Raw genomic sequence first — 26,007 nt, forward strand, 5'->3', positions numbered from 1 at the left:
ACCCCTTTTTCCAATATGGCGGCCGAGGGACAAGAGTGGCGACCCCAAAAACTTGAACTTAAGCTTCTACTGAACCCCCCTACACATTAAAATAATAAAATTGACTCCTCTAAGAAATGCAAACTAAATGTAACATTTTAATGGACTAGATAGTTTTCTCATTTTTTCTATTTTTTTCCTATACATTGATGTCATATATGCTTGACTCCATTCTGCCGGTAAGTCTTCTCCATCCAGTACTCTCTCAAACATTTTATGTATCATGCGGAATAGCTTTTGCGTGGTTGCGGAATTTGAGAGAGTGGTTTGGCTGCACCACTAATGAACTCTTTAGGTTAGCTGTAAGCAAGGTCAGGATAGCCATGATGATTTCCAATCTCCGATAGGAGTGGCACAAGAAAAAGAAGAATGAAAATAGGCAGTATGGCAACCAAAAAATCATTGTTAATGAACTTATATCAATTATCATCATTTAAAAAATATATTTCACAATATCGCACAATATTCAAATATCAGTTCTTATGCCGCACTGTAAATTTTGTTTACATTTAAAGATTATCAGCTAATATTTGCAATTTATATATTTATATTCAGCGCAACGAGAAGGTCCATTATCTTAGTTGTTCTAACATCAGAACAACTAAAGTGTTGTCTAAGATTAGCTAAAAATGATTATTCTTATCCTGGTGTTGTGCGTCATTGCAATATTTTTATATCGAGAGTATACTCATCATAAATACTGGAAATATATTAACGAAATCCCAGAACCTAAAGGTTTGCCGATTATTGGCCATTATGAATTAATGAATCTAGGGAGTGGTAAGTATTTCTGCTTCTTCTTTACCTTCGAGATACTCAAACATAATCATCATCGTCAATGGTGCTACAGCCCTTTAAAAGAGTCTCGACCTTCCCAAGTCTATTACGCCAGTAAGTTCTATTCAACTTCAAGTTCAACTTTAGCATGGTTCTCATTAATATTCGTTCTATAAGGTACAAAACTGATGAATTATTTTTGTTCCTAGAGGAATTAGGATTTCCCCCGGTAGTTGCGGTTACAGAGCACTGGCTTGAAGTCAACGAGCCTTTTTTTGTAGAAAAATACACCACAATTGCTAGGTATGATCGTCCAAGCTCAGCTTACGGAGGCATCCTAATTCTATCTACGAGCAATGATTCTTCTTCGGTAACAAAATATGACTTTCTGCTAAGTGAAGCCGTCTTTGAGTTTTCGTTAATTTACAATAAGAATCTTAATCTTTATATTATTTGCATTTATAGATCACCTAACTCTTCCGTAGAACTATTTTTTCAGAACCTGCTAAATTTGTTAGATGACCTGCCCCATAAAAGTAGAAAAATTTTATGCGGGGACTTTAACATTGATTATGCTGCTGCTAGTGCTACACAAATATCCTTGGTCAACATATTTGAATCGTATGGTCTAACAATGCACGTTGATTCTCCTACAAGGATTACAAAAACTTCATCTACCATAATTGATTATACTGTCTCAGATTTTTCACCCCTTGATGTCCACTCTACAATTATTAATGCTGGACTATCTGACCATGAAGCAGTTTATACGAAGTTTAATATCTTGAGCAAACCCTCCTCGAAAACCCGACGTTTAGGCAGGATTTTTTCCACCCGGAACTTTCGTAATTTCCAAAATTTATGCTTAACCTCTGAGTGGCGCTTTCCTGCTATGGACGTGGATAATAATTTCAGTGCTTTTTTGGATAAGCTTGTCCGTATCTTCAATAAAGCATTTCCTTTAATTGCAATTAAGCCAAAACATCGCAAACCCTGGACTACTAAAGGTATCCGAATATCTTCCAAGAATATGCGTTCTCTTCTCTATATCAGGAAATTTACTACCAACGTTTCTATCACTGAATATATCACCAAGTACAGGGCAACCTATCTTAAACTTATAAAATCAGCTAAAAAAGACTACTACCATAACCGTTTGGGAAGCTCAAAAAGTGTTGCAAAAGAAACTTGGTCCATAATAAACGATCTTCGAAATAAAACCCACACTGCTAAAACAATTTCCCTTCCAGACCCTGAAAATCTAAATGAATACTTTGTTAATGTGAGTAAAAATATTACATTAACTATTTTGCCACAACAAGATCCCATTGCTTATCTCCCTAATTCAAGAAAGGTCTCGAATTCATTCTTTATAAAACCAGTCGATAAATCTGAACTGATCCAAACAATCAATAGTATTAAAAGCAAATCCTCCTGTAGTACTGATGGTCTATCGATAAACATTTTTTCTAATCTCCCAGAAAATGTGTTAGAAGTCCTCATCTCACTAATTAATGATTCCTTTGAGAAAGGTAAATTTCCAGAGTGCTTGAAGACAGCCATCATTATTCCTCTTCATAAGGGTGGTGAAATATCTAATACCTGCAATTATAGACCTATTGCACTACTACCGGTACTCTCCAAAATTATTGAGAGACTCATAAAAGCCCGACTTATGTCCTTTCTAGTTGAAAACAACATTTTATCACAAAATCAGTTCGGCTTTTTAAATAATAAATGCACCACTGATGCCATCTTTTCTGTACTACATGAGGTTTATCAAGCACTGAACAATAATCTTCACACTGCCACCGTTTTTTGTGACTACGCCAAAGCTTTTGATTGTGTAAATCATAACATTTTGATAAGAAAACTAAATTTCTACGGAATTCGAGGTATTTCTTTAGATTGGTTCCAATCTTACTTGGATGATAGGAAACAACTGGTTAGAGCAAATGATACAGACTCTAGTCTCAAAAACATTGTATGTGGGGTACCTCAAGGTTCAGTATTGGGTCCTCTACTTTTCCTTATCTTTATTAATGACATCACTAGTTTAAAAATCGATGGAAAAATCTTTCTTTTTGCTGATGATACCAGTATCACTTGGAGCAACTCAAATATTGCAACTCTTCATGCTACTATAACTTCTGATCTACTTACAATAAAAACCTGGTCTGACTCTAATTTACTCTCGTTTAACGTAGATAAAACAGTAGCATTGTCTTATAAAGGAGTCCTTCAACCCTTACCTCTTAATAACAGCCAGATCAGTACCGTTGATTCTGTGAAATTTCTTGGTATTTTTTTAGACAGCAACCTTAAATGGTCCCACCATATCGATTTGTTAAGGAAGAAACTATCCTCAGCTTGCTATGCTATAAGATCTGTTTCGAATGAACTCAATTTAGCATCTTCCAAAATAACATATTTTTCTTTGTTCGAGTCACATCTTCGTTATGGTCTTCCTTTTTGGGGTTCTGGTACAGCTGCCCAATTCGACGTTATTTTCAAATTACAAAAAAGAGCAATTAGACATCTGTTTGGCCTCAGAAGAACAACACATTGCAGAAGTTACTTCAAAGATCACAGAATTTTAACCCTTCCATCTTTGTATATTTTAGAAACTGTTTGCTTAATTCGTAAACATCTACATGTGTTTCCACCAAGACCTAATCATGACTACTTCACGAGAAATTCTACGTTTGACGTCTATATGCCGACCCCGTCCTCTGAGTTAGTAAAGAAATCTATATTATATTCCGCAAAAAAACTTTACAACCATCTCCCTCTACAACTTAAATCTGCAGCATCTTTCCCCAAATTCCGTAAACTGACAAAAGCCTACCTATCTGAAAGACCATATTATTCAGTAGAAGATTTTCTTAATCAATAACTAAGAAATTACAGTACCCTTTGCACAAGTAGTATTTTTATTATCATTTTTTTTTGTCTATATTTGGGTGTCTTATGCAGCAGCTTAACTTTTAAACTTATTAATTACTAGGTAGACTATGCATTTGCAATTTACTTAACTTTTGCAATTGACTACTTCTGTTTAACTTCATTATTATTGTTATTATTGTAAATATATTGACGATTTATGTAATTTTAGTAAATTGGATTGTTATCGTTTTGTTGTCTTGACTTTTTATAAGTTTTGTCGATAAAATTGTACAATTTTTCATGACAATAAAGCATATTTCTATTCTATTCTATTCTATTCATTGCCAACTGTTGCCGGTTTGCTGCGCCTATTTTTCTACCATCCTCATCTACACCATCCTTCCATCTGAGTCTGAGTCTTGGCCTACCCGTGTTTCTACTTTCCACAGGTTGTGACATACGGATTCTTCTAGGAAGATTATTCTGCTGTGAGCTTGCTAGATGTCTTACCCATCTTAGTCTTCCTATTTTTATAAGAGATACTACGTGTTTACCACCAAATATATGTTTATATCTGCAGTATACCGGGTGGTGAATTGGAAAACGGGCCGTAGGCAACTCAATGTAAAATTCTAAATTGTTGAATACCTGCTTCCCTAATTATTATACATCAAAAGTCATGAGAAACTATTTGTAGAGGATTAAAATCTGTATTAAAAACAAACGTTAAAATTGTTCTACGATTTAAACAGAGTCCAAAATTTTGAAAAATAGAATATATTTGCCATACCTAAGTAAGTGCGTAAAAGTAAGGCCACACGTTATTATTTCTGACAGTACGCAAGCTATTGACTGAATAAAACATCTTTATTGTTACTACTTTCTCCTCAACTGAGGACATAGTTTCGACTTTATTGTCATTTAAATAATAAAAACGATAAAATAAAATTACTGGCAGTTCAAAATATTGTTAATATAATAATTTCATTGTGACCGAAGGCAACCTTATACACATTCTTGCACTGTGTGTGGCCTAAATTTGGCAAATATTTTGATAAAATTTATTATATTTTACAAAATTTTGGAATGTGTTTAATTCGTAGAACAATTTTAACAATTGTTTTCAATAAAGATTTCAATCCTCTACAAATAGTTTCTGATATCTTTTGATGTAGAATAATTAGGGAAGCAAGAATTCAACAGTTTAGAATTTTACATTGAGTTTCCTATGGCCCGTTTTCCAATTCACCACCCTGTATATCGTAGTTGTACCTCCAGATGGTACCGAGTATTCCTCTCAGCAACACTGATTGTATACGGGTTTTGTATATGGTTATTTTTGTTTTTTGGCTTAAACTTTTGCTTCTCATAATATATCTACTCAGTCCAAAATAGCATTTGTTTGCTAGGATTGGTGATCAGGGAGCCTAAGTATGTGAATTTGTCCACCACTTGTGGGCCTCAGTATGTGAATTGAGGACCGATGTAGTTTTCTCCTCATTTACTTGCAGGACCATATTTTTTGAGGCATTTGAGACGGTGGCGTACATATCATCTGCATATGCCAAAATTTGGGATGATTTATTAAAAATATTTCGTCTGCTATCTATTCCGGCATCTCTGACCGCCTTTTCCAGAGCGTGTTGAAAAGGAGAGACGCCAGCCCATCTCCCTATCGCAACCCCAGGGCCGCCGCTACCATATGTGCAAAGTGTGCATCGCACACGGGCGGCCGATTATAGGGGCGGCCAAAAGCAGTCCACTAATGATAATTTTTTTTAAACGAAAATGAACTTAAAAAACAAATAGTAATGAGTCAGATATTTCTATAAAATCTAATATTCCAAACAATCTAAACAAAAATGCCAGAAAATGTTATTTATTATATAAACTGCCCTTTTGCAGCTGTAGTCGTAAAGTAGTTCCGGGAATGCTTTTTAATTCAAAGTGGCTGGCGCTTTTCGGACTTTAAGGATATTTTTATCTACGTGGTCCATATGCGAATTTTTCATATTCTGAACATTTATGATTTGTTAAGAGAGTACGACACGACAAAGGATACTTTCCAAGAATTTAGATAAGTACTTGTTAAGTTGCTCTCATTGAGTAATAAAAAAGTCTTTTTATTACTCGATGGTTTAAAAAATCTTTTTTATTACTCGATGGTTGCTCTGTTATAATATTGTTCCTTTATGCTTATATATGGTTATACATGGGTTATATTTCAGTCTAAGTTGGAAATTTGATGATTTTAGACACGCTTTTGATAAACGATTTTGTTTGTAATAGATGTATAGTAGTGTGCCCGTTTCTTTTGCACACTACTGTATTTCAAATAGGCCTAGAACCCGCGTGCCAAAAAAAAGTCAATTAATAGCAAGCTGAAAATTTGTTAATAGCTTAACGGTGTCTAGTCGTGCAAACATTGATGTACGGTAACACTGTAACTGGGGAAGTTTTAATTGTGAAACAGTTTAAAAATTTGGAACTTCAGATTACGAAAACGTGCCATTTATTTTGTCGGACAGAACATCGAATTGATTTGTTACCCTTTCATTAAACTCATGCAAAAATCAGACTGCTATTGCTAACCAACATGATTCCTTTCATTTGACATGTTCTTCGTGTTTCACTCATTAAAATGCCCAGTTGGTCATAGACACTAGTCTGATTTTTGCATGAGAGTTTAATGAAATGGTAACAAATCAATTGGAAGTTATGTCCGACAAAATACATGGAACGTTTTCGTAGTCTGAAGTTCCAAATTTTTAACTTGTTCCACAATTAAAACTTCCCCTGTTCCAATGTTCCCATACATCAAAGTTTGTCCGACTAGACACCGTTAAGCTATTAATAAATTTTCAGCTTGCTATTAATCAGCTTTTTTTTGGTACGGGGGATCCAGGCCTATATTATTGATGTCCAGCTTTTAACAGGTCAGAGCAATTATTTTTCATATACTCGTTACGGTTACGATGTATCTCCTGCACATTTCTTTAAATACTAGTACCTATGTTGAAACGACTAAAGTGTTAAAAGGGGGGTGGCAAATATTAAGTTGCACACGGGCGGCCAACACTTTAGCGGCGGCCCTGCGCAACCCAACATGCGTTTCAAACGCCTGTCATTGTTCGCCCTGTAGATTTCGGCTTTGCAAACAACTTTACGCGTTGTAGCTATAACCAATCTCATCAGTTTATCGAGGATGTGGAATTCATCCATGGCTTCATACAGTTTATTTTTTAAGACACTATCATAGGCCGATTTAAAATCTACGAAAAGATGGTATGTGTCGATATTGAATTCATTGGTTTTTTCCAGTATTTGCCTTCTTAGCACAAAGATCTGGTCTGTTGTTGATCGACCATACCTAAAACCACTACTTAAACATAATCACCTAGATTTAGGGCCGGTTGTTCGAACGCTAATCAAGAAGTTGATTATAATTAAGTCCCCTTAACAACTATCAAATAAAAAACCCCTCATTCGTACGTCAATCAGTTGATTGTAATCAATTATGTTAATTATCATTATGATAATTAACATAATTGATTGATTAATTAATGATTAATTATTAATTAACATAATTGAATACAATCAACTGATTGACGTACGAATGAGGGGTGTTTTATTTGATGGTTGTTAAGGGGACTTAATTATAATCAACTTATTGATTAGCGTTCGAACAACCGGCCCTAAGTCTAGGTGACTATGTTTGAGTAGTGGTTTTAGGTATGGTCGATCAACAACAGACCAGATCTTTGTGCTAAGAGGGCAAATACTGGAAAAAACCAATGAATTCAATATCGACACATACCATCTTTTCGTAGATTTTAAATCGGCCTATGATAGTGTCCTAAAAAATAAATTGTATGAAGCCATGGATGAATTTTATCTATAAAATGGTGCGTTAATTTTGTCCAGGAGTTTATTTAATAATGGGACCTTCCTATTTCTTTAATAGATGTCGCTGCTGCGTTCTTAGTGTGAATTTCAATATATTTTTGGAATTCTCGTTAAAAAGACAATCTCGTTTCGTTTTGATTCAGAGACGGGCAAGCATCTGCACTGACGAAGTTCTAAACAGAAACAGCTGTCTGTAGATTGTGCCTTGCCTCTGAATCGAAATGAAACATAATTGTCTTTCAATTCGCATTGGTTTAAATTCTATTTTTTATAGAGGAACTTTTTAGACTCATCCGCCAGAGATCAAAAGAGTTTCATCCAATATACAAAACATGGAGCTTCGAGATGTATTTTATTCAACTTTCAGGCCCACCTGAGGACATGGAGGTAAGTAAAAAATACTAATTTAGACTTACTTTACTTTTTCGTGTCTGCATCCGACTAGAGTTTTTCTGCCCCGTAATGGGCTACGTCTACACTCTTTGTATTTGCGAGCCATATATCATCGAGGGTGCACTGTGATGAGCAAAGTCTGCATACTCACAGGTGCTCCACGTTGTGGTTTTTCCACATTCACAAAGTGTGTCGTTATCTGTTTTGATGCCACATTTAATGAGGTTCTGTTTTACAGGGACAACACCAACCTGTGCGTATGCAGTTGAGTGTCCGCCATGTTCTTCGGTCCAAGTTCATTCCATTAGATCGTTCTAGATGTAGGGGGAAGAGTTCGGGTGGTTCGACGCTGCCATTTCTCATAAACCTTTTCCTTGATTTAAGTCGGCTTGTTCCTGGCGGTTCGTCAAACCCGTATAATTGCTGCCTTTCATCGAAAGTTTGCCTGAACTTCTCCACGTATTGTGAGGCGCATCTACGGTTGTCTGGTGATGCGAATCCAGCTTCCCGGTACAATAGGGAGAGAGGGGTGGGCTTCATACAACCGGTAGTTATTCTACATGTTTCATTTAACGACGTGGTGACCTGTTGGGAATGTTTAGATCTACCCCAGACAGGAAAAGCATATTCCCCTGTTGAGACACATAAGGCGTCAGCTGTTGACTTTAAGACTTGGGGGTTTGCACCCCACTTGCTTCCTACAAGTTTCCTGAGAAGCTTGTTTCTCGTAGAAACCTTTTGTCTTGTGCTCTGACAGTGGAATTTATATGTAAGTGACCGGTCTAGTATCACTCCAAGATATTTTGGCCTATCAGTATGTTCCAAGCGTTGTCCGTCCCAAGAAGCGTTCAGTTTTACATGCGCCAAATGGTTGTTGAGATGGAATGCACTTATTTAGAATATCAAACAAAGTCAATAAAAAGGCATTGATGACAGATTTGACACGAAGATGAAAAATAAGAATAGAAAAGTGGTATAATTTCTGGAAAGTGTTGAACTTATTGTTCTTCCATCCAACACTACCTCACATTTCCAACTTTTAGACCAAAGCATTATTCGATTTTAAAATGATCTATAGAAGAAGCTACCTTTATTAAGAGGCTTTTAACTTGTATTAACAGTGGTTGTCTTCTTCATGAAATAGAGAAAAACATTACCATAACCTAACTAATGCCTTGATATGGGTTAACAGTGGCTTAGGGATTTTGTTGTCGATACAATTAAAAAATTATTTGCTAAAGTCATATTTATTTATAATATAGGTACGAACGGTTTTGAAGAAGAGGATAATATTCCATTTTCACAAATACACTAAGCGTCAAAATTAACGCTAAATTAATTATTAAGATTAAGATTTTAGTGATTTTTTTAGTATGTTATAGCTTTATTCTTGAAGAATATCGTTGTAATACTATTGTTACTAAACATGTAAGTGTCAATGTATACCGGGTGTAAAAATGATAGTGTTTCTTTTCCTCAAAGTTCGGTACACCCGGTGGAATATTCTAGCGTATATAAAATATTAAGATAAAACTTAACTGTAGCCATAGGCTGTCTTAACATTTTGCTTTTTGATTAATTCGCTTATGTTGCGTAATAAAAAAGTTAGGTACTTTAACAACTAGCCATGTTCTTCATCAATAAAAGGTATTTCTTAATAAGTGCGACAAACTTTGAAGGGTAATTCTGCATGCAAAATAATGACCGTTTGATTTATAAACATGTCCGCAAATGCTTCGTTTCCGAGATACAGGATGTTGAATTTTTTCTTACAAACTGACGATTTATTTACTGTTCTAAAACCGATTGAGATATGCAAATGAAATTATGTAGGTTTTAAGAAGTGGTTATTGCGTATTTTTTTGCATACAATTAAGAATTTAATATTCACCATTGACGGGAATTATGACCGGGTGATATGACCCGTATGCAAGCCAATGGTGAATATAAAATTCTTAATTGTAGCCAAAAAATGCTCAATAACTACCTCTTAAAACCGACCAAATTTCATTTGCATATCTCAACCCGTTTTAGAGCAGTAGGTAAATAAATCGTCAGTTTGTAAGAAAAAATTCAACATCCCGTTTCTCGGAAACGAAGCATTTGCGGACATATGTTTATAAATCAAACGGTCATTATTTTTCATGCAGAATTACCTCTTAAAGTTGGTCGCACATATTTAGAAACACCCTGTATTGATGAAGAACGTTGCTAGTTGTTAAAGTCTTCTTCTTAACGTGCCCTATCAAGTCCCCTTGACGTTGGCGATTAACATGGCGAAACTGTCTCTGTCTCGAGCTATTCTAAATAGGTGTTCTGCTTTCTTTATTCCTGTCCACTCCCGGATATTCTTCAACCAAGAGGCCTGCTTTCTACCAATTCCTCTGCGTCCTTCGATTTTACCCATCATAATAAGTTGAAGAATATTATACCGGTCTCCCCTTACTACGTGTCCAAAATAGGCCATCTTTCTATATTTGATGTTATCAAGCAGCTCGCGGGTAGCATTTGCTCTCTTAAGGACTGCCACATTTGTCAGCATAGCCGTCCATGGTATTTTTAGAATACGTCTGTGCAGCCACATTTCAAAGGCCTCCAAACGGTTAATGGTGGATATTTTTAATGTCCATGCTTCGACACCATACAAGAGGACTGACCAAATGTAGCATTTAATCATGCGCTTTCGAAGTTGAAGTTGCAAGGTATCATTACAGAAGAATGACCTCATTTTTAAAAATGTCGTGCGGGCTATCTCGATTCTACATTTTATCTCTTTATCTGGATCTAGTTGTTCAGTAATATGGCAACCAAGATATTTAAAACTGGGTACTCTTTGAATCATATGACCATCAACATATAACCGTGAATCTTGATGGGCCAAACGGCTAAATACCATGTACTTTGTTTTTGAACAGTTTATATTTAGGCCAAATTCTCTTCCCACTCTGTCAATGGCATTTAAAAGGTGTTGTAATCCATTCATATCATCACTTAAAATAACTGTATCGTCTGCATATCTGATTGTATTTATCAGAATTCCATTAACCTTCACACCCCATTCCAAATTATGCAGCGCTTCCTTAAATATTCTATCTGAATACAAATTGAACAACAGTGGGGACAGTATACAACCCTGTCTGACGCCTCTTTGTATTTTGCATATTTCTGTTGATTTTCCATTTATGCAAGCTGTCGCTGTTTGACGCCAGTATAATTTTTCTATGATTCGTACATCTTGACTATCAACTCCTTTATCCTTTAGTATTTTAATTAATTTGTGATGTTGTACTCGATCAAAGGCCTTCTCATAGTCAATAAATACAGCAAAGACGTCTTTCCTTTGATCTCGGCATTTCTGCAATAACACATTTAGTGCAAAGAGTGCGTCCCGGGTTCCCAGTCCATTTCTGAAGCCAAATTGTGTTTCATCCCGGTCTTCTTCACATTTATCTCTGATTCTACTGTGGATGATACGTAGAAAGATTTTCAAGGTGTGGCTCATAAGGCTTATCATTCTATAGTCGCTACAGTTTTTCGGACGTTGTTTTTTTGGTAGGGTTATGAATTCGGACTTTAACCAATCTTCAGGGATATCACCAGTCGAATAAACATCATTGAAAAGTTTAACTAGTATTCCAATGTTTTCCTCATTTATGAGCTTTAACATTTCTGTAGGTATGTTGTCGGGACCAACGGCTTTCTTGTTTTTTGCCAATTTTATAGCATGTTGTATTTCTGATTTTAGTATTTCTGGTCCTTCACCTTCATCTAAAGTGTCCAGTTCTTCGGGTCTATCATCATTATACAGTTGATTTATATAATTATACCAGGTAGTTCGGATTTCGTGTTCGTCTATTATCATTTTTCCCGACGAATCGGTTATAGTATGTGGAGTTTTCTTATAATAAAGACCAGCTACTTCTCTAACTTTTTTAAACATATTAAACGTATCATGTTTTTCATTCAACTTTTCTAATTCCTTGCATTTATCCTCCATCCATTTTTCTTTAGCTACCTTTATTTTTTGTTTAATTAGTTTTTGTTTTTCTTTGTATTCTGTTTTGTTATCTTTCAGTTTTCTTCTCTGCTCCATCAATTCCAGGATTTCATCAGTCATCCATTGTTGTTTTTTGTGCCTCTGCATCGTTGTCATATATTTTTCCATTACTTTCCAGGTAAGATCTTTAAACGTGTTCCATATTTCTGTATTGTTTTCATTTGTTGAATTCTTTAGCTGATTATTCAGGTCATTTTCTATTAGCGTTTTGTTGGATGCTGATATATGTAATTTTGGTGTTTTGGGGTTTTCTTCGACTTTTTTGAGCTTCACTTGGATGTCAGCTATTAGAGGGTTATGTTCTGAACCGATATCTGCACCAGGATATGTCGTTGATATCTTGACACCATTCTTAAATCTCTTGTTTACTAGAATATAATCTATCTGATTTCTAATTTTTTGTTAAAGTACCTAACTTTTTTGTTATGCAACAGAAGCGAATGACTCAAAAGGCAACTTGCTAAGAAAGCCTAAGGCTATAGTTGAGTTTTAATTTTAATATTTTATATACTCAAGAATATTCCACAGGGTGTTCCGAACTTTGAGGAAAAACACACTATCATTGTTACACGCGGTATACATGTTTAGCAAAAATATTATTACAACGATATTTCTGAAGAATAAAGCTATAACATACTAAAAAAATCACTAAAATCGGATAACAGGTTTGGAAAATACGGGACTTCAAAAATGCCCCGTATTTAAGATGGTGTGTTAATTTTGACGCATAGTGTATTTCTCACCATCACAGACACATTAGTGATTTTAGAACCATTTCTCTTGATTGAGAATGATGTACCAACAGAAAAAGGAAAATTAACCATCAACGATTGAATTGAAGAAATGCATTTCAAATAAATGAAAGTACCCCCAACTCTGAACTTGAGGAAAAACAATCTGAAGTTTTTTCAGTGTCGAATATATCAAGCCTCTTCGACGCTTGATCTTTCGACATGTCCACAAATATTTCTATGCTTTTAATACAATGTGAATATAATTTTTTAAAATAAATTAAAAATTATGAAGCAATCATTCGTTTCCGATTATTTTATAAAATAAATATTTTACTATACAGTGTGCCCAAAAAATATGCAACCTTAAATTAATTTGCCCTTACTCCCAGAAATTTTTTTTAATTTTTTTTACCTTCTATATGATTAAAAAATACGCACAATAGACTAAACCATGACTAAACTTAGCGCAATTTTAGCCCACCTTCTCGCTCCCCCTAGAAATAAAAATCACGTATATTTTAAAAAAATATTTGCAATCAATTTAAAATTTCAGAAAATTTACACACAGAGCTTAAGTTTTTAAAAACTTTTCTATCTCTCATAGACCCGTAGCGTAGGTTAAATGTACATAACCTAAAAATGCATTTTTTTTTTCGAACGAGCGTATAACTTTTTTTGGAGATGGCAGCAGGTCTAATCTTTATTTTGTGTATTTTATCAATAGGTAGATAACTATATTTTTGACTTTTTCCAGATTTTTTCTTCCACTTTTAATAACTCGAAAATTTGGATTTGTAGATGTTTTTGGGGAATTTCCCTGGAATTTCCCTGGAAAAATCAGAAATATGGTTTTTGACACAATATAAAATTCAAAAAGATTAGACCTGCAGCGATCACGAAAAGAAAAAAACAGTTAGGTATATTTTTTGGTGATGTACACTCAATATACGGATCTATAAAATACAGGGTGTCCAGAAACTTTACCGACAAATGAAGACAGGAGATTCTCCAAATAATTTTAAGACAATTTAGCTCAACTCATCTAGTCCAAAAATGCTTCCTAATGGTGCTAGAGCATTTGAAAATGGCGTCTTGTAATTAGTTTTTCTTAAATACCTCCAGAACGCTTCAATTTAGAAAAACGAAAATCGGTGCGTATATTTATCTTCCAGAGATAAATCGATTTCATTCATTGCGAGTTTCTAGTACCGATCATCGGCGTCCGTTTTGGGTAGGGCAACGGTTATTTTGTCTCATAACTTTTTTTATTTAACTTTTAAGAATTTTTGACACTGGATTATTAAATTGTGAGTTATTCTAGTACTAAAAGGTACTCTCAGTTTAAGTTGATAGGATACACCGTCTTCTATAGAAATCGATTTGAAAATTTTTCGTTTTTGAAATATGAAAAAAAGTTGAAAAAATTAGAAAAAAAAAACGGTGTATTTTACCAACTTAAAGCAAGAGTAACTTTTAGTACTAGAATATCTCATAACTTAATAATCTAGAGTCAAAAATGCTTAAAAATTAAAGACAAAAATGTTATGCGATAAAATAACCGTTGACCTACCCAAAACGGACGCGTATGACCGGTACTTGAAATTCGCAATGAATGAAATTGATTCATCTGTGAAATATAAATAAACGCACCAGTTTTCGGATTTCTAAATAGTTTTTTTTTTAATTTTTTTTAGAAATTCAAAAAAAGAATAATTTTCAAATTGATTTTTCTAGAAAACGGTGTATTCTATAGACGAAACAAGAGTACCTTTTAGTACTAGAATACCTCACAATTTAATAATCCAGAGACAAAAATGCTTAAAAATTAAATATAAGAAACGCATGCGATAAAATAACTGTTGCCCTACTCAAAACGGACGCCTATGACTGGTACTAGAAATTCGCAATACATGGAATCGATTTGTCTCTGGAAGATAAATATGTGTACCAATTTTGGTTTTTCTCAATAGAAGCCTTCATGAGTTATTTTAGAAAAACTAATTACAATACGCCATCTTCAAAGAGCTCTAGCTCCCTTAGGAAACATTTTCGGACTAGGTGAATTGGGTTAAAATATCTTAAAATTATCTGAGGAATCTCCTGTCTTTGTTTGTCGGTAGAGTTTCTGGACACCCTGTACACACAAATTTTGTAAAAGCCTCAACTACGCGAGTGAATTTTTTGAAATTTTTAAATTGTTTGGAACCCACCAAAAAAAATTAAATCAAAAGGAAAAAATGACGTTTTTGGAGACAGGAGAGTGTCTTATTTTTTAATAAGATAAAACGTTAAAAATAAAAAATTGGTTCAAATTATACCAATCTCGAAGAATATGATTAACCCCACAAAACTCACCAAAACCTTTAAAACCCTTAAAAAACATGCTTTTTGGGTTTGAATGTGTTTCGCCCAATTTTTTAATCTCATAAAGAAAACCATCAATATAATGTAAATTTATAGGTTTCTATTGCTAAATTTCCCACCTCTACAAGTTTCATTTCTTTTTATCTCACAACTTAATATGTTATCCGCCTTTTACGTTACTTTGCCGATTATTAGAGAGATATCGCAAATTCGTTTTTATCGCACACTGATAGCGGAATACGCTATTTTGACATGTACGCAAGCGCAGAGTGAATGTTATGCTAATACCGGATAACGTGCCTCGCTATTTAGGTCGAAATAAGGGACGGTAATAACGTTAACGCTAATTTGACATTTGGGATGAAACATAAAAATAATTTATCTACTCTATGTCATATTATGTAGTATATGCTTTTAGGTTGTGAAAACTGTCATTATAGATAGCAGTGCGTGAAGGGTTTAAAGTGTGCGTGAAGTAACAATGTATTTTAAATGGGATTTACTTTTTCGCACTGTTTTTGACACACTTTTATATAATCAAATATCCTTAACTTTCGCTTTGTCATGGTGATGATATAATGAGCAATAAATTACAACAAAAATTTTGACAGTTTTGTGGTTTGAAAGAAATTAGAAGTTTTAAATGTCAAAGTTCTAAAAATTGTAGAATAGAAATGAATTCCAGTGACGAAGAGTTACAGTTTTTTTATTTGTTTATCGTAGATAAAATATTGTATGAAACTGTGCGTGAAGTATTGCGTGCGTTCGCAAAAAGCATACTTCGCGAACTGTTTCATAAATAACTATTATATTTATAATACAAATTTTATAAACTAAATACTGTGAATCATTTTGTTTCCTGTGTTGAGAAACACGTGTATTCTTATTTTGTCTACAATATACTACTTTTTGTGCTGAGGATATTAGTTATTCAGATATTTTATATTATTTTTATACTGATTATTTATATTTATTGTTGGTTAAATCCACGGTTCTTAGACATTACTACGGTTGCCTAAATCGACTAACCAATGAACATTAAGGGTGAGATTACGTCACGAGAGTTTACTGTCATTTGAATCGTAATATGATTTTTTTCGAATCCTAAGAAAACCAAGTATTTTAGAAAAATTTAAACGCAGGATGCAAGATTACATTATTACCGAGGGCGGAAAGCCCGTTAGAATAAACAAGCAGATTCTATTGAATGAAATATTTGAAATTAAATATCACATTCTCTTTTATTTTCAGCCCTGTAACTTATTAAAATAAACATTATAGAAGTTTTCAGGGACTTTCGGCCCTCGGTAATAATGTAGTCTTTCATTCTGAGTTTAAATTTTTCAAAAATATTTATTAGTTTTCTCAGGATTCGAAAAAAATGAATACAATTTGAGAATTTTGACATGCGTCAGAATTTTACATCAAAATTTTGCATTAACAATTTAAAATTCTGAACTGTTGAATTCCAGCTTCCCTAATAATTATTGTACATCAAAAGACATTAGAAACTATTTGTAGAGGATTGAAATCTGTATTGGAAATAACTGTTAAAATTGATCTACGTAATTAAACATATTCCAAAATTTTGTAAAAATGTAATACATTTTAGTTTTCAGCCCAAACTTAGGCCACACACAATGTAATAATGTTCACATTTTTGAACTGTCAATATTTTTATTTTATCATCTATTGTTTAAAAACAATACAGTTGATAAGATACCCTCAGTTGCGGAGAAAGGATTAATAATAAAGATTTTTTTATTTAGTCAATGGTGTGAGCACTGTCAGTTAAATAGTAACGTGTGGCCTTACTTTTACACGCATACCTATTTTGTGGCAAATGTATCATATTTTTCAAAATTTTGGAATGCATTTAAATCGTAGAACAATTTTAACTTTTGATTTTAATACAGACTTTAATTCTCTACAAGTATTCTCTCATGACTTTTGATGTAAAATAATTAGGGAAGCAGGAATTCAACAATTCAGAATTTTACATTGATGAGTTTCCTATGACCCTTTTTACGATTCACCACCCGGTATAAAATAAAATGTGTACTATTTGTCTAATTATTTCATAATAACACAAATAATACACATATATACATAATATCACACATTCAATGATCGAAAATCATTTAAAAATATGGGAATGTAAACTCTTGTGACGTAAAGTCAAAAATATAAGTCTCCCCACCACCGTCGGACAAGATCGACAACCGTAATAAAGTCTAATAACCGTGGGTTAAATCATTAAAATTAAAATGCATGTCAACCTGCTCAATATCCAAATTCATTTTTCAATAAAAAACATTTACAGTATTCCTCAATATTAATTTCCAGGTTACATTTTAATCCCAAACGTCGGTTGTCATAATAACGTTAAACCCCACCCCAGAACTTTTGCGATAATTCTCGTGATGCATGTGTTGAAATAGACCGTTATCCATTATTTACGGCTTGACACGGTATTAATGTTTGCCTTTGCGATATTTCTCTATTAGCACACTCATTACTGTATAAACAAACACCGTAAAACTGAAATTAGTTGCTATAAATTTTCCTATGTTCTGTCTTAAACGACCAGTCCTCTGGCAACCAGCTTTAGATTTCCCGAAAGTGGTCGCTATTGGGAGGTTTTACTGTATTATTATTAATAAAGTATATTTTACTTTTTAGCTAATTTTAGGACATTCAGAAAATAACGACAAAAGTTTTATATACAATTTTTTAAACAATTGGCTTGGAACAGGGTTATTAACCAGTAATGGTAGCAAATGGCATTCCAGAAGAAAGATATTGACCCCAGCTTTCCACTTTAATATCTTACAAAAATATCTTGAAGTGTTCAATAAAGAAACAGAAATTTTACTTGACGAGCTGGATAAGGCCGCTGGAAAGGAATATATTAACGTATTGAAACCAATAACTGATTTTACGTTATTTTCAATAGGAGGTGAGTACCTATCTATATATCGCACATCCGAAAGAAAAGTGACACAACTCCAAAAATGCATAATTCCAGTTACTTATTTTGTTAAATTGACTCTAAATATCCGATACTTTTACCAGGAAAAATGTCACATACGTGTTTACTTCCAATTTCGAAATATGGTGGTACCTAGTGTCATTATTCCTTTTTTTGCCTGGGTCTCTTTCAAGACCCAGGCTTCACTGCTATAACATGCTATGGCAGTGAAGCCTGGGTCTTGAAAGAAACATCCAAAAACAAACTCGACACATTCGAAAGGAAAGTACTGAGGAGAATACTAGGACCTATGAGGGAAAATGGAATCTTCAGAAGTCGATACAACAACGAGCTTTATCAACTTTATAAGGAAACACCCCTGTCAGACTTTATTAGAATACAAAGATTACAATGGGCCGGACATGTGATAAGAATGGGAGAGGATAGGCTACCAAAAAGAGCACCGAATGCAGCGAAAGAGACCGTTTGGAAAGCCAAGAAAGCGCTGGGAAGACACAGTAAACAGCGAGGCACAAGCCATTTTAGGAGTCCGTGTATGGAGAAGAGCAGCCACAGACAAGCAAGGGTGGAGGCAAAAAATAAAGGAGGCCAAGATTTGTGCTGTAGTGCCGTAGAAGAAGAAGAAATCATTATTCATTGGCCTCGGCCACAAAGAGAGCCTCACAGGGTCCAAGACGAAAAAGGAGTAATTAGAATTAAATAAAAACTATAAATCATATTATGTTGAAAAATTAAGATAGGAAAAATGAAGTCACTTGAAGAAAGTCAAGCTCACCGATCATGTGTGAAAACACTCATCGACAGGCAGCACATTCATGGTCGAATGACAGCTCTTTGTCTAGCAAGAAGAATGAAACTCCACTAATCAATCCTATTCGCCACGATCTGGTTCTAAAAAACCAAACAGCACTAGATGGAGTGCAAGGGTTAATGCAACAAGAGCTTTGCGTCTAAAGTTTACAACGCCTTCAAATCTGAACTTCATATTCTTGCTGAAGACACTAATCAGAAAGCTGAAACAATTCAAAGTTTGTTGAAAGAAATGTCAAAAAAAGAAGCATTCATTCATAATGAATGAGTTTTGGTCAACAATTTTAGAATGCATAGACGCTGTCACTGCTGCGGAGGTTTCTTAAGGGCCTCATAGCTTGGGTTGCCTACCCAAGTAGCAATTTGTCGACGCGACAACGTTGTCTACTGCGTGGCAACGTTTTCTTACAACGTTGTTATTGCCTAAAAGACGACCCTATTCTGCACTGATTTGGTGGACGATTTTTGAGTTGTCTTGACGTTGCCTAGGCAACCTCCTGTTTAAGCAACATCGTTTCGTAACCGTTGCATAAGACAACTGAAGCGACTATAAAAAGCACCTGCGCGTGCAATGGTTGCTCAAGGATTCAGACTAGTTATGTTTTTTTACCTATATTTTTAACACCTGTATGGTGAATGCGAAAACCAAAAAGTAAACTGTTTTGACATCGTATTGGGTATTTAAATTTATATGATATAAATACATAAAGGACTTATTACCTGATGTGAAATTTATAAACGCATCTCAGATTACCGTCAAATATGGATATTTCACCTTTAAAAAACACACGCGCTGCTTTTTTTATGACATTTTTGACAAAAAATATGCAAATTTAAAAAATCTAATTTTAATATAAAAGTCAAAATTTATGTTAAAGATGTTCTGTATAAATTTAATGTATTGATGGAGCTTTTAAAGTTATCAGAAAATGCCTGCATTTTTTATATTCTGTGTTTTCATTTTCTTTACATCCCAAAAATCTCAAGTAAAACCAAAATGGCGCATTAAACAATATTACCAATATTACTAAAAAATACCTTATTACAACCTTAGACGGATAAGAAAACTTAGAAGTCCAATCGCCAACCAAACCCGGCCGCGCCGACTATCAAAACCATTTTAGAACGCACCCTCTTATTGGGTGACAGAGGTCATGTGACCAGTGTCAAAAGTGTATCATTCTCATTAACAGCGTTGCCACATTTAGTAGATTTCTACTTTTTTGGTAGATTTTTGATATTTTTTAAAAAATTCTAGTAGGCAATATTTTTTAGTAGATTTTTGGTGTACTTCAACAGAATTTGATCCATTTTTTTCGAATCATGAGGAAACTATAATAAGTCTTTTTGAAAAATTTAAACGCAGAATGAAAGACTGCATTATTTAGAAAAACCAAAACGTTTCTTTTGAACGAGATATTTGGAATTAAAAGTCACTAAATTTTTTCTTTTTTTTTTCACCCCTGTAACGTATTAAAATAAACATTATAGAAGTTTTCAGGGACTTTCGGTCCTCGGTAATAACGTAATATTTCTTTGTGCGTTTAAATTTTCCAAAAATACTTATTAGTTTTCTAAGGATTCGCAAAAAACGAAAACATTTAAAATACATTGATCATTTTAACAGACGACATTTTGCGCCTATACCCTTAAGTTAGCTGTTGTTTTTATTATAAAAAATCCCAAATATATCCCAAAAATACTTAAGTATATTTTAGTTTTTGATTTAGTAGATTTTAGCTAAAAAATGATAATTACCAGTTGGTGGTTTGGAATAATTAGGTTTCCAATTTTGTGGATTTGCTATTGGGACATTTAGGACGGATGTGCATATCACTGTATTACTGTATATTTACATGACCTAAAAAGAATCTACTGATTTTGTGAAAACAAAACTACTGAAAGAGTTAAAACTGACCTGGCAACCCTGTCTACCAAAGCAGATACAAAGATGGTTATCAAATCTCAAATCTACTGATAAAACAATGGAATGGAAACCAGCTATTAAAAAAAAAACCAATAAACAGGTTGTTAAATAAATCGAAAATTTCCATCAAAATAAAATATATAATAATTAGTTTAGCATTATAACATTTTTAAGTCGTTGCGATTGTTGAAAAAACTGAAGTGTGATATGTAGTTGTCAAAATGGTAATAAATTAGTTGCCCGTATAACTACAGGTTGTAACATCGTAATGTCAGTCGGGGTAGGGGACGTTGGCCGAAACAACTGAAAATGCACTCGGGCAACGTTGTAGACAGTGCATTTGTTTGTACTGACAACCAATGCGTCGAAAAATTGCTACTTGGGTAGGGGTCTCAAGATTCTTTAACCCGGGACTGCACTTATCCATATTCTTCGTTTTTAATTTATAAATTTTAGCAGGTAGGTACACCGTTTAAAACTTACAGTTAAATTAAGATCTAAAAAATATATTTTTCTCTCCCCTAAAAAAAATTGTTTTTTGAGTTGAGACACTTTTTTCCGGATGAGCGATATGCATTTGTTCTTCGATTATTACAAATTTAATAATTATTTTAGAATCCGCATTGGGGGTGAGTCTACGCGAAAAGAATTGTGATGAATATAAGAAGGCTATTCATGAGTACGGAAAAATTGGCGCATATAGAATAATGAAACCAATTTTGTATCTAGATTTTATATTTAATATGATTCCAGTCGGTAGGACACTTAAAAAATATATAAAGACGTTACATGATTTATCGACCAATATAATTCGAGAAAGGGAGCAAAGCAAACAAATGGACGGAGAAGGAAATTTATCCTACTCGAAAAGAAAAAGATTGGCCTTATTGGACCTAATGCTTGAAGCAAGAGCAGCTGGTGAAAATATTGATGAAGAAGGAATTAGAGAGGAAGTAGATACGTTTATGTTTGAGGTACCTATAATATTAGGTTTAAATTGTAAATACACGTTTCAGGCTCTTTTGTTTTAGGGTCATGATACGACATCGGTAGCACTCTGCTATATTCTGTTAAATTTAGCCAATGAGCAAGAACATCAGGTAAGACTATTACTATAAAGCATCTACATCGAACATGAGTAGAAGGGTTTATTCTCAATACTTTTGTTTTTATCTTTATATTTTTTAGCTGTTCAAACAAAACATTTCTGTGTCCTCAAAAAAATAATAAATACATTAGGTTATGTCAAAATTTCTGACACGATGCTGTCAATCTTCTTTCTTCTGACTGTGTCTGTCATCTACGCATGCTAATGGCCACGGTTCTTAGACATTACTACGGTTGCCTAAATCGACTAACCAATGAACATTAAGGGTGAGATTACGTCACGATAGTTTACTGTCATTTGAATCGTAATATGATTTTTTTCGAATCCTGAGAAAACCAAGTATTTTAGAATTTAAACGCAGGATGCAAGATTACATTATTACCGAGGGCGGAAAGCCCCTTAGAATAAACAAGCAGATTCTATTGAATGAAATATTTGAAATTAAATGTCACACTTCTCTTTTATTTTCAGCCCTGTAACTTATTAAAATAAACATTATAGAAGTTTTCAGGGACTTTCAGCCCTCGGTAATAATGTAGTCCTTCATTCTGAGTTTTTAAAAAATATTTATTAGTTTTCTCAGGATTCGAAAAAAATGAATACAATTAAAACACATTGAGAATTTTGACATGCGTCAAAATTTTGCATTAACTCAATGTAAAATTCTGAACTGTTGAATTCCAGCTTCCCTAATAATTATTGTACATCAAATGGCATTAGAAACTATTTGTAGAGGATTGAAATCTGTATTGGAAATAACTGTTAAAATTGGTCTACGTAATTAAACATATTACAAAATTTTGTAAAAATATAATACATTTTAGTTTTCAGCCCAAACGTAGGCCACACACAATGCAATAATGTTCATATTTTTGAACTGTCAATATTTTTATTTTATCATCTATTGTTTAAAAACAATACAGTTGATAAGATACCCTCAGTTGCGGAGAAAGGATTAATAATAAAGATTTTTTTATTCAGTCAATGGTGTGAGCACTGTCAGTTAAACAGTAACGTGTGGCCTTACTTTTACACGCATACCTATTGTGGCAAATGTATCATATTTTTCAAAATTTTGGAATGCATTTAAATCGTAGAATAATTTTAACTTTTGATTTTAATACATATTTTAATTCTCTACAAGTATTCTCTCATGACTTTTGATGTAAAATAATTAGGGAAGCAGGAATTCAACAATTCAGAATTTTACATTGAGTTTCCTATGGCCCTTTTTATGATTCACCACCCGGTATAAGATAAAATGTATACTATTTGTCTAATTATTTTATAATAACACAAATAATACACATATATACACAATAACACACATTCAATGATCGAAAATCATTTAAAATATGGGAATGTAAACTCTTGTGACGTAAAGTCAAAAATATAAGTCTCCCACCACCGTCGGACAAGACAACCGTATTAAAGTCTAATAACCGTGGCTAATGGCGAGGAACCGCAAAGTGGGCGACGCCTGGTGGCGGATTTAAAAAGCATCAACTCAAGGAAAACATTGACTTTGCCATTAACTTGTGTACATATTTGCGGTCAGTTTATGTTGTAATTAACAATAATTACGACTTAAAAAAACTATTGCAGTGTTCCTCAGTATTCATTCCTATTATACTCTACGTAATGACCTAAATTAACCAATGCCAAATCACACATTTTGTTAATTTAACGTTTGTATTAAACGTAGTATTTTTTAATGTTTAAGCGACTGCAAAATTAAATAAATAAATAAAATGTAGTATAATATATTCTGTACATAGAATGTACTATGCAAAATATCCCGACCACTTCGTAATTTCCAGAACACAATTATTATAAAATAAATTCACCTACTTAGTTTCCAAATTTTCAGTTTTTATTTAATTAAAAATTGTTATCTGTTGGTGTAAAATAAACTGTAGTGCACCTATTAATTAAATTAAAAACAAAATTAGAAATCCTAAGATAGATTAATAATTTTTAGAACGCTGTGTGATTATCGGGGGCCAGATTTTTTTACGAAAAAAGGGTAAAAACAAATCAGTAGTTAGCATCAAATTTTAATGAATGCATACAGATTAAACATAATTTTGAGTCGTCTTTAACTTATAAGATGTCTTAGTTGCAAAACTTAGTGGTTACTTTGGCAAAACACTCCTGTAAATGATTTTAATTTAACGTTTTAGAATTGTGAATTCAAATGACAAAATGAATTGTTTTCCTAGCGTTTTCGTCCATCTTTGAAATTTTGAGCGCCCTCTGTTGGAATTTAATTTTGCGAAAAGAGGTCCTACAAGGTTACCGGTTTTTATAGTTTTATAAAAACTGACAAAAACTAACGGCTATCTTCATAAAAAGATATGGCAATGGATGAAGTTGTCATTAAAACTATGATTTTTACCCTTCTTTTACAGAAATAAAATAATGATATCAAGTATACACAGATTTAAGACGAGATATTATCAAAATAGATAATGGTGTGATTTTACATACCTGAGTTTTATAGTGTAACAGCAATTACCGGCATTACGGGTTGAAACTTATATTTAAATTGGCTGATATTTCCTTTTTGTAATTACTCAATACTTCCAATATTGCTGTCGATGATATTGATGTGATATTCCCTTGGAGATATATAATTTATTTGCTTCCACGTTTTCTTTTTAAACTCAGATGCCACCTTAACCTCAGAATCTTCAAAAGACATGTTAGTCCAGGACGCCGCCTTACTGACCTTAGTGCAGGATTCATTCATCGTAGTCCTCGATAGTTCCAGAGGATTGATAAAGATCAATCACAAACCTGTGATTAATCTCTCCGAAGGTCCGAAGGCCGCTGTAAGGTTGACATCTGTTCCGAAGTACTACCTTCATTCATCCACATACTTTCAGCAAGAAGGCCTTTCGTTCTTACCTATTTCCCCTTTGTTTGTTCACAGAATTTGGGTTGTTTTTGTTATATGATTTTTTTTAAAGAACTACATATGTTCGAAAGAGCCCTTCCAAGGCTCACACAATCTGACTTACTAATTCGCCTCTTATCAAAAAGTATTCCCTCTATTTTCAACTTACAGCATCTTTCCCTCTTACTTTTGTCATTGGTACAGCTGTCTTTCTTTCTCTCCTTTTTTCTTGATCACTGCACGGATATAATTGTATACACTTTAGTTTCACTTTAGTTGTGAACTCAACCAGCTTTAGTTTCAATCATTCTCTCAATCATTTCTCTCACTGTCACAAAATTCACACCTGTCTCTGTTTCCATTCTCTTCCTTTCTACTATCTATCTATTGTACTTTAATATCGTATGTGTTACAGTGTCCGGATGTCCGCAGTCCGCAGATGAACTATGAACTATGAACTATGAACTACGTTCTGAACCTATAGAGGTAGGCCCTAAAACATAGCACCCGTGTTGTGTGAGCAGGTGCGTTAGGAAATATTCCAGTCGCCTGTGCCCACAGTCCAAAAAATCTCTTAGGTTCGGGATTTGAATTTTGGGGGTGATGATGTGACTGGGTATTGAGATAACTGTTTGTATGGGTGAGTGTTTGGTACACGGAATAGGAAAAACTGTGAGGTGGGTGTTTCTGAATAAGAACATAAGGAAATGGCAAAGACGTCTCAGATTCAACTTCTATCGTAAATTGAATACTTTGATGTATTCCATTTGGGAGAGACAGGAATAAGTTGGCTAGCAGGTCTATTTAATAGAATTATGAAAGTTGGACAAATGCCAGACGAATGGAGAAGCAGTATATTAGTACCTGTCTACAAAAACAAGGGGGATATACAGCAATGTACAAACTACAGGGCTATAAAACTACTTAGCCACACCATGAAAATATGGGAGAGAGTAATTGATAGACGGATACGTGAAGAAACCGAAATATCCGAAATATCCAATTTGGCTTTATGCAGGGCAGATCAACAACAGATGCAATTTTCATTGTAAGGCAACTGATGGAAAAATACAGGAATAAAGAGACCAACTCTCATATGGTATTCATTAATCTTG

At 33.8% G+C, this 26,007-nt stretch overlaps 2 protein-coding genes across 2 annotated transcripts in view; one reads left to right on the forward strand and one right to left on the reverse strand.

Annotated features, from left to right (window-relative positions):
• Positions 1–26,007, reverse strand: part of LOC114336418 (uncharacterized) — a 407,921-nt gene that overhangs the window by 360,661 nt on the left and 21,253 nt on the right. The gene's annotated exons all lie outside the window — the stretch shown is intronic.
• LOC126881683 (cytochrome P450 4C1-like) overlaps positions 600–26,007 on the forward strand; it is a 36,426-nt gene continuing 11,018 nt past the window's right edge. Inside the window, exons 1-5 of the mRNA XM_050646090.1 lie at positions 600–819; positions 7,883–7,995; positions 17,839–18,115; positions 21,501–21,859; positions 21,917–21,985. Coding sequence (XP_050502047.1) covers positions 669–819; positions 7,883–7,995; positions 17,839–18,115; positions 21,501–21,859; positions 21,917–21,985 — 969 coding nt within the window. The 5' untranslated portion in view covers positions 600–668. The remainder of the gene's footprint in view (positions 820–7,882; positions 7,996–17,838; positions 18,116–21,500; positions 21,860–21,916; positions 21,986–26,007) is intronic.

Source organism: Diabrotica virgifera, chromosome 3 (genome assembly GCF_917563875.1).
Source record: "Diabrotica virgifera virgifera chromosome 3, PGI_DIABVI_V3a".
NCBI classification, from domain to species: domain Eukaryota; kingdom Metazoa; phylum Arthropoda; class Insecta; order Coleoptera; family Chrysomelidae; genus Diabrotica; species Diabrotica virgifera.